This window comes from Nomascus leucogenys, chromosome 11, assembly GCF_006542625.1.
Source record: "Nomascus leucogenys isolate Asia chromosome 11, Asia_NLE_v1, whole genome shotgun sequence".
NCBI lineage: Eukaryota > Metazoa > Chordata > Mammalia > Primates > Hylobatidae > Nomascus > Nomascus leucogenys.
Window position 1 is genome coordinate 54,900,553 of NC_044391.1, and position 10,224 is coordinate 54,910,776.

The window sequence follows — 10,224 nt, forward strand, 5'->3', positions numbered from 1 at the left end:
TTACAGGCATGCGCCACCACAGCTAATTTTTATATTTTTAGTAGAGACGGGATTTCACCATGTTGGCCAGGCTGGTCTTGAACTCCTGACCTTGGATGATCCGCCCACCTTGGCCTCCCAAAGTGCTGGGATTACAGGCGTGAGCCACCGTGCCCAGCCAATTTTTTTTTTTTTTTTTTTGAGACGGAGTCTTGCTCTGTCGCCCAGGCTGGAGTGCAGTGGTGCAATCTTGGCTCACTGCAACCTCCACCTCCCAGGTTCAAGCAATTTCCTGCCTCAGCCTCCCGAGTAGCTGGGACTATAGGCGTGTGCCACCACGCCCAGCTAATTTTTTGTATTTTTAGTAGAGATGAGGTTTCACAGTGTTAACAGGATGGTCTCGATTTCCTGACCTCGTGATCCACCCCCCTCAGCCTCCCAAAGTACTGGGATTACAGGCACGAGCCACCTTGCCGGGCCTATTTTTAATTTTTTCACAAGTATTTGTGCCTAAAGGTATTCTCTGTTTTATTTATCTCTTCTCTAATCTCTATTATTTCCTTCCTTATGATAGTTTTGGGTTTAACTCATTCTTTAATCTTCTTAATCTCCTTTAATATCTTTTAGTAATGTTTTGTAGTTTTTTTTTAAACTTTTTATTATGGAAAATTTCAAATATATACAAAAGTAGAGAAAATAGTCTATTAAACACCCATTTCTTATCACCTAATTCCAAGAATTATCAATTCATAGTCATATACTCCACATTTTCCCACCTCCACCATTTTGAAGCAAATAATATATTATCATCCATGAGTATTTCAGTATGAATCTCTAAAAGATGAGAGCTCTTTTTTTCTTTGACTTTTTTTTTTATACTTTAAGTTTTAGGGTACATGTGCACAACGTGCAGGTTTGTTACATATGTATACATGTGCCATGTTGGTGTGCTGCACCCATTAACTCGTCATTTAACATTAGGTATATCTCCTAATGCAATCCCTCCCCCCTCCCCCCACCCATGCAGTTTTCAATGTACAAGTTTTAAACTTATAGCTGCTATTTATAAATGGAATTTTCTTTTTTTTTTTTTTTTTGAGACGGAGTCTTTGCTCTGTCGCCCAGGCTGGAGTGCAGTGGCCCAATCTCGGCTCACTGCAAGCTTCGCCTCCCGGGTTCACGCCATTCTCCTGCCTCAGCCTCCCGAGTAGCTGGGACTACAGGCGCCCGCCACCACGCCTGGCTAATTTTTGTATTTTTAGTAGAGACGGGGTTTCACTGTGTTAGCCAGGAAGGTCTCGATCTCCTGACCTCATGATCCACCCACCTTGGCCTCCCAAAGTGCTAGGATTACAGGTGTGAGCCACTGCACCTGGCCCTAAGTTAACGTTCAATGTATGTTTTTAGACTACAGAAATAGAATTCGTTTATGTATTAATATTTTATCTTAGCCGGGCGCGGTGGCTCACACCTGTAATCCCAGCACTTTGGGAGGCAGAGGCGGGTGGATCACGAGGTCAGGAGATCGAGACCACGGTGAAACCCCGTCTCTACTAAAAATACAAAAAATTAGCCGGGCGCGGTGGTGGGTGCCTGTAGTCCCAGCTACTCAGAGAGGCTGAGGCAGGAGAATGGCGTGAACCCGGGAGGCGGAGCTTGCAGTGAGCCAAGATTGCGCCACTGCACTCCAGCCTGCGCGACAGAGCGAGACTCCGTCTCAAAAAAAAAAAAAAAAATTTTATCTTGTCACCTTGCTAAATTAACTTATTGGTCCTTTTAAAATTGTATTCTTTAGGATTTTATGCATAAACAATCACATTCTTTTAATTTTTTTATTTTTTAATTATTATTATTTTATTTATTTATTTGCGACAGGGTCTCCCTCTGTTGCCCAGACTGGAGTTCAGTGGTATGATCACAGCTTATTGAAGCCTCAACCTCCTGGGCACAAGTGATCCTCCTGTCTCAGCCTCCTGAGAAAATGAGACTACAGGCGTGTGCCACCACAGCTGGACAGCTTAGCTGGCTAATTTTTTTTTTTTTTTTTTGCAGAGACATGGTTTCCCCTGTGCTGCCCAGGCTGGTCTTGAACTCCTGGATTAAGGCAATCCTCCCACTTCGGCCTCCCAAAGTGTGTGAGCCACAATGCCCAGTCCATGTTGTTTTTATTTTGTACTACTTTTTAAAATTTTATTATTATTACTTTTTGAGACATAGTCTCACTCTGTCGCCGAGGTTGGAGTGCAGTGGCACAATCATGGCTCACTGTAATCTCCCCCTCCTGGGTTCAAGCAATCCTCCTGCCTCAGCCTCCCGAGTAGCTGGGGCTACAGATGCACACCACCACCCCCGGCTATGTTTTTTATTTTTTGTAGAGATGAGGTTTCGCCATGCTGGCCAGGCTAGTCTCAAACTCCTGGTCTCAAGCCCTGCCCCATGTTTTTTTTGTTTGCTTGTTTTTTTGTTGTTGCGTTTTTTTTTTCTTTTTTTTTTTTTTTTTTTTGATAGAGTCTCGCTCTGTCACCAGGCTGGAGTACAGTGGCACGATCTCGGTTCACTGCAATCTCCGCCTCCCGGGTTCAAGTGATTCTCCTGCCTCAGCCTCCCGAATAGCTGGGATTACAGGGGCGCACCACCATGCCTGGCTAATTTTTTGTATTTTTAGTACAGACGGGGTTGCACCATGCTGGCCAGGCTGGTCTTGAACTCTTGACCGTGTGATCTGCCCATCTCGGCCTCCCAAAGTGCTAGGATTATACGTGTGAGCCACTGCGCCCAGCCCTCATGTTGTTTTCAAGAGTCTCATGTTCTACCGACTGAGCCAGCCTGGGCTATGTTGTTTTTAAATAAATATCGTTCTACATCTTCCTTTCTAGTTTTGTTTTTTTTTTTTTTTTTTTTGGAGACGGAGTTTCGCTCTTGTTGCCCAGGCTGGAGTGCAATGGCTCGATCTCGGCTCACCGCAACCTCCGCCTCCCAGGTTCAAGCAATTCTCCTGCCTCAGCCTCCCAAGTAGCTGAGATTACAGACATGCACCACTACGCCCTGGCTAATTTTGTATTTTTAGTAGAGATGGGGTTTCCCCATGTTGAGGCTGGTCTTGAACTCCTGACCTCAGGTGATCCACCCGCCTCAGCCTCCCAAAGTGCTGGGATTACAAGTGTGAGCCACCGTGCCCGGCCCCCTTTCTAGTTTTATGCCATTTATTTTTTATTCTTTCCACATTACACTAGTTAGAACTTCCAGTACAATGAGGAAAAACTGGTAAGAATGGATATTTCTGCTTTGTGATAGATCTTAGGAGAAAAGGGTTAAATCTTTTACTCCTTCTAGTGTTGCTACACAGAAATATAGAGTCCTAGGAGGCTGGGTGCAGTGGCTCAGCACTCTGGGAGGCCTAGGCAGGAGGATCCCTTGAGCCCAGGAGCTCTAGACCAGCCTGGCCAACGTAGTGAGGTCCCCTCTCTACAAGAAAATTTTAAAAATTAGCCAGGTGTGGTGGTATGTGCCTGAAGTCCCAGATATATAGGAGTTCGAGGTGGGAGGATTGCTTGAGCCCGGGAGTTCAAGGCTGCAGTGAGCTGTGATTGTGCCAACTGCACTCCAGCCTGGTATATGTATATGTGTGTGTATGTATATTTTATCCATGTAGGTATATGTATATGTATATATATTGTCTTAGGGATTCCCTAGGGGCTTGGGGTCTAGTAATTTCAGACAGGGTTGGACTCCTTTCCACCTAGTTCTTGCTGTTTCTAACTTGGCACTGTGTCCCTGGAGACTTACTCCTCTGCTTCTGTCTTTGCTCTTAGTTGCCAGGGGCCACTCCTGGGAACTGAAAGAACCGAAAAAAATAGAGGGAGGGACCCAGGACCCTGCCATTGGCCTATTCCCTTTGGCCATGTGCCTGAGGTGACATCAGAGGAAACTTTAGGCCATAACGATATGTGGGAACTGTTACCATTTTTAGGAGGCACCAGACGTCTTATTTCCCTAATTTTTGGACTAATGTTACCCCTAAACCCAAGATAAAGCCTAATTCCTAGAGTTTTAGTTAGATTTAGAAAGTTACTGCTCAGCTGATGAACATGTTTTATTTGTGTTTTGCATTGGAATTACAAAAATGAAAAATAAACCAGGTGCAGTGGTTCACACCTCTAATCATGGCACTTTGGGAGGCTGAGGTGGGAGGACTGCTTGAGACCAGGAGTTCAAGACCAGTCTGGGAAACATAGTGGAACCCCATCTCTACAAAAAAAAAAAAAATTTTAGCCAAGCATGGTGATGCACACCAGTAGTCACAGCTACTTGACAAGCTGAGGCAGGAGGATCTTTTGAACCCAGGAGTTAAACGCTGTGGTGAGCCATGATCAGGCTACTGTACTCCAGCCAGGGAGACAGAGCAATACCTGGATGGACTCTAAAAAAGAAAAAAAAAAGTTGCTCTGATTTTATCTTATTTGTCAATCTGTCCAGTTTCCCTGAACTCCCATCCAGTATATTCTCTTTTTCAAACAAAGTCTCACTCTGTCACCCAGTCTGGATGGTGCAGTGGTGTAATCATGGCTCACTGCAGCCTTGACCTCCCCAGGTTCAGGTGATCCTCCCACCTCAGCCTCCCCAGTAGCTGGGACTACAGATGCATGCCACCACTTCTGGCTAATTTTTATATTTTTTGTAGAGACGGGGCTTTCACCATGTTGCCTAGGCTGGTCTCAAACTTCTGGGCTCAAGCCATCTGCCCGCCTTGGCTTCCCGACCAATATATTCTTTTAATAAGAAAAATGATGACCAGGTGCTGTGGCTGGCTCAAGCCTGTAATCCCAGCACTTTGGGAGGCCAAGGTGGGCAGATCACCTTAGGTCAGGGGTTCAAAATCAGCCTGGCCAACATGGAGAAACCCCGTCTCCACTAAAAATACAAAATTAGCCAGGCATGGTGGCACATGCCTGTAATCCCAGCTACTCGGGAGGCTGAGGCAGGAGAATTGCTTGAACCTGGGAGGTGGAGATTGCAGTGAGCTGAGATCATGCCATTGCACTCCAGCCTGGTCAACAAGAGCGAAACTCCGTCTCAGAAAAAAAAAAAGAAAAAAAAGAAAAGAAAAATGGTTTAGGGGTCCCAGAGATCACCAGCTATTATGCCTTACCCTTTCTCCCCTCAAGAAGATACGGAGGACCTTTTCCTCAACTCATATATAGGTTTAGGGTAAAACCTTAGGATAAAAAAGATATGTCACTGGGTGCCGTGGGTCACGCCTGTAATCCCAACACTTTGGGAGGCCGAGGCAGGCAGATCATTTGAGGTCAGTAGTTTGAGACCAGCCTGACTGACATGGTGAAAGCCCATCTCTACTAAAAATACAAAAACATTAGCTGGGCGTGGTGGCGCACACCTTTAGTCCCAGCTACTCGGGAGGCTGAGGCAAGAGAATCTCTTGAACCTGGGAAGCAGAGGTTGCAGTGAGCTAAGATCACGCCATTGCACTCCAGCCTGAGCAACAGAGTGAGACTGTCTCCAGAAAACAAAACAAAACAAAAATTTGCCAGGCACGGTGGTGCGTGCCTGTAATCCCAACTACTAGGGAGACTGAGACACAAGAATTGCTTGAACCCGGGATGTGGAGGTTGCAGTGAGCTGTGATCGTGCCACTGCACTCTAGCCTGGGCAACAGAGTAAGACTGTGTCTCCAAAAAAAAAAGGAAAAGAAAAAGAAAAAGAAAAAAAAAAAGATATGGGACAGGACTGTAGGGCCTAAAAGGGGAAAGTTTGTCAGTATAGGTCAAAGGTGAGAAGGACAAAGTCTGGGCTGGGAAGAGATGCATAAATATTTGCAAATGTTTTGTCCTTCACTGTTTTGGAAGCCATCAACTTTCTGGTTTCCTTGTGATTCTGGGAAAGGGCAGATTAAAAACAGCAACAACAATAGCAATAGTAAGTCAGGTCATGAAGATACCAAAGCAAATGAGATGTTTGGACTGTTTTTTTCCTCTGACTTGTTTCTCCTCAAAATAGGAGGATCACCAACATCCTTTAAGAGTGAAGATGAGGTGCGTTCAGGGCAACCAAAGTTTCCAAGAGCTAAGACACTTTCTAGCTCTGGCCAGTCTTGGTGTCTGTTTGTCCTGAGCCTTTCTCCACTTCCCAACCTGAGCACTGCTTCCTTCCAGGAGGGCTGCTCTGCTGTCCCCCCATGGTCCAGGCTGTGCTGCTCCTTTGCTGTGTCCTGCTGTCCCTGGTGTCTGCCTTTCCAAGAAATGCCCAGAATGAGACTCTGACCCTCCAGCCGTGTTTCACAGAGACTGGGCATCCATCAAACATGCTCTCCATATTTGGAGAACATGGAGAGCCAGATTCCTCTCCCAGATCCCAGGATCTGCCAAGATCTCTTACACACAGCCCCCTCCCTAGCCCCTCTGCCTGAGTACCTGTCCAACTTAACTCTGAGGGTGGCCTTGGAGGAGGTGGGCTGCCCAACTGAGGCCCATGTTCTGCAGTTTCAGATGCAAGGAAAGGATACCACTGAAACCCTCATCCGTGAGAGTGAAAAAGTTCAATGGGGAGGAAGGCAATACCAACATCATTGTGAAGAATCTAGTAGTCCCTTAGGGAAGTGCGAATAAACCCAGTACCCAGCTGCCCATCCTGGGAAATGTATGGATGGTGGCAAATATACCCACTGGGGTGGCTGGCCTACCAGTTAGCTCAGATGGTGATTAAGTTTGCTGAGAAACCATCTCCCATGATGCTTGGTGTCACAGTTCAAAGCTTTGGGTGTCAACGTCACCAAAAACTGCAGGTATGAGTCTTGGGAGCATATTGAAAAATTAGGCAAAAAGTTGGAGAAGCTCTCAAGTTAAGATCATTTAAATATCCATGGACAGTGACAATATAATCTATCAAATGTTCCACAGCTATTCTGAAGTGCTTTGTGAAGAAAACGATCCAGGAATTGATCCCGGCTCACTTCAGCTATTTAATGCCACATAGGTAAGGAGTCTCCTTTCCCAGGACTGTATTCAAGGATGGGACACAGTAAGTAGTCAGAAACGTTGGAGACCACTTAGGACAGATGAATGCTCTTTATTTCATCCCTTCTCTTAAACACACATGTGACCAGTGTTAGCCTTGCCCCTCTCCACTTAGTAGGTGTCAGCCCCCCCCTCTTTTTTTTTTTTTAAGACAGAGTCTCACTCTGTCACCCAGGCTGGAGTGCAGTGGTGTGATCTTGGCTCACTGCAACCTCCACCTCCTGGGTTCAAGCGATTCTCCTGCCTCAGCCTCCTGAGTAGCTGGGACTACAGGCGCCCACCACCACACCCGGGTTATTATTTTTTTTTCTTGTATTTTTAGTAGAGACAAGGTTTCACCATATTGGCCAGGCTGGTGTTGAACTCCTGACCTTATGATCCGCCCGCCTTGGCCTCCCAAAGTGCTGGGATTACAGGCGTGAGCCACCATGCCCAGCCGCTAATTTAATTTTTAAAATGAAGAGAAATGAGAGTATCACAAACATCTCATCTTTCCTAATTCTGAATTTCCCTGGCTCCTATCATGAGCTTAGAGTGGGAATGTGGCAGGGACATACAGGAAATGCCAAAGAACAGGACTGTAGGTATAGAGGTTGAGTGTGTGACAAGGGGCACAAGGTTTGAGCAGCCAGTATAAATGGGCAAATATTTGCAGAGATTACATCCTTCACTGATCAGAGGGGAAAGCAAATATCTCCTTTCCTCATGGGACACAGAACTAGGCAGAACAGGATCAGGGAGCGACCAAACCTACCAAGGCAGTCTCACTTCTCAATGACTGGACTGTGTGGTAATTTGGGGTCCCTATATATGGGTGGAAATTAAACAGAAGTCCCTGGTGACCTGTAAGTGGGGGAGACCAAGTGGGAGCAATTGGGGTGCATTTCCTGTTTCCTACGCCTTTACCTAAAAAGAACAGAAGCTTGGGGCCAGGCGTGGTGGCTCACATCTGGAAGCCTATCACTTTGGGAGGTGGAGGTGGAAGGATCACTTGAGCCCAAAGTTCAGAACCAGGCTGGGCAAGATGGCAAAACCACGTCTCTACAAAAAATTTAAAAATTAGCTGGGCATGGTGTCATGCACCTGTAGTCCCAGCTGCTTGGGAGGCTGAGGCAGGAGGATCCCTTAAGCCCAGGAATTCAAGGCAGCAGTGATTTGTGATCCCATCACTGCACTCCAGTCTGGGCAACAGAGCAAGACCCTGTCTCTAAAAAGTACAAAAGCTTGGAGGTAGGTGATGTATGAGGTATCCCCCTAACTGAGTCTTGGGCTCACCATAGCCCTTAGGGAAATGGTTTGTATGTGTCGGATTTCTCCCCTTTCTAGGGTACTCTGCTGCAGACATGCGTGGCCTCAGACTCATCATGATACCAGTTGAGCTGCTACTTTGCTACCTCCTGCTGCACCCTGTGGATGCCACTTCATATGGAAAGCAGACAAATGTCTTGATGCACCTTCCCTTGTCCTTGGAATCCCAGACACACTCCTCAGACCCCTTGTCCTGCCAATTTCTGCACCCAAAGTCACTGCCTGGTTTCAGCCACATGGACCCTCTACCCAAATTCTTGGTAAGCCTGGCTCTAAGGAATGCCCTGGAGGAAGCTGGTTGCCAAGCTGATGTTTGGGCTCTACAGCTACAGCTCTACCGCCAGGGTGGTGTGAATGCTACACAGGTCCTCATCCAGCATCTTCAAGGGCTCCAGAAAGGCAGAAGCACAGAGAGGAACGTGTCAGTGGAAGCCCTGGCCTCTGCTCTGCAGCTGTTAACCAGGGAGCAGCAAAGCACAGGAAGGGTCCGGCGCTCCCTCCCCACAGAGGACTGTGAGAATGAGAAGGAGCAAGGTGTGCACAATGTCGTCCAGCTGCTGCCAGGAGTGGGAACCTTCTACAACCTGGGCACAGCTTTGTATTATGCTACTCAAAACTGCCTGGGCAAGGCCAGGGAACGAGGCCAAGATGGGGCCATAGATCTAGGATATGACCTTCTGATGACCATGGCTGGGATGTCAGGGGGGCCTATGGGTCTAGCGATCAGTGCTGCACTTAAACCTGCATTAAGGTCTGGGGTTCAGCAGTTGATCCAGTATTACCAAGATCAGAAAGACGCAAACATCTCTCAGCCAGAGACCACCAAGGAGGGTTTGAGGGCCATCTCAGATGTGAGTGACCTGGAAGAAACAACCACCCTGCCTTCTTTCATATCAGAAGTAGTAAGTTCAGCTCCCTACTGGGGGTGGGCCATAATCAAGAGCTATGACTTAGATCCTGGGGCTGGGAGTCTTGAGATATAAAAGAACGTGGTAACCACAGAATTAATAACTGTACTATCCTGACAAGCTGTATACATGTCTTCAAAATTTTAATCTCTGAATTATCCAGGAGGAAGGCTGTACAGTAAAACGTAGGAACGTAAATGTTTGGGGGTTGAAGTCAGAGGGTTTGGTTTTGAATCTAGGCTCCACTTGTTAGAGCCTCGGTGGTCACTGACTAGTAACTTCTTTCTTGAACTAAGATGAGTTTTTAAATTTCTAAAGGAGATAGAATGATTTTAACCTCAATGAGTTGCCCTGTAAATTTAAAATGATACAATGAATCTAAAATGCTTATCACAGTACTTTCAATAAATAGCTATTAGCCAGGTGCGGTGGCTCACGCCTGTAATCCCAGCACTGTGAGAGGCCGAGGCGGGAGGATCACCTGAGGTCAGGAGTTCAAGACCAGCCTGGGCAACATGGCGAAACCCCGTCTCTACAATAAATACAAAAAATTATCCTGGCGGAGTTATGCACGCTTGTAGTCCCAACTACCTGGGAGGCTGAGGCAGGAGAATCACCTGAGCCCGGGAGGTCGAGGCTGCAGAGAGCCGAGATCGCGCCACTGCATTCCAGCCTGGGTGATAGAGCGAGACCATGTCTCAAAAAATAAAAAAAATAAAAAATTGTTTTCATTACCTCAGCTCTCCTCTTCCTATCCCAAGGGGTCGAAATTCCGGTCCCACCCCTTCCCATGGAGCCCTTGGCGTCTCCAGGCTCCTCTAGCTAGTTTCGGTTCCGTGGCTCACGCGCGGGTTCCCGAAAAGCAGCTGTTTCAGTCTTGGGCTAGTCCACTAATTGCACTTCTCCCCTCGTAGAAAGTGCCTACTTGAACTTCTCCACCAATCGCTGGAGCTGCAGGTGTGGTTTCGGCTCAGCTTGTCCCGCCCTGCGGATGGGCG

At 47.0% G+C, this 10,224-nt stretch overlaps 1 protein-coding gene across 1 annotated transcript; it reads left to right on the plus strand.

Annotated features, from left to right (window-relative positions):
* The first annotated feature begins 7,678 nt into the window (after positions 1-7,678).
* APOF (apolipoprotein F) lies at positions 7,679-9,957 on the plus strand. Its single transcript, XM_003252820.1, has 2 exons — positions 7,679-7,800; positions 8,337-9,957. The coding sequence occupies exons 1-2, from the start codon at positions 7,716-7,718 to the stop codon at positions 9,299-9,301; spliced, it is 1,050 nt and encodes a 349-aa protein (XP_003252868.1). The 5' UTR covers positions 7,679-7,715; the 3' UTR covers positions 9,302-9,957.
* Positions 9,958-10,224: the final 267 nt, after the last annotated feature.

Bases quoted from the DNA above. Each gene is read 5' to 3' on its own strand.
- APOF (XM_003252820.1), top strand. From the start codon at position 7,716: ATGGGACACAGAACTAGGCAGAACAGGATCAGGGAGCGACCAAACCTA. The intron at 7,801-8,336 runs GTAATTTGGGGT...TCCCCTTTCTAG, and splicing joins CTCAATGACTGGACTGTGTG to GGTACTCTGCTGCAGACATG.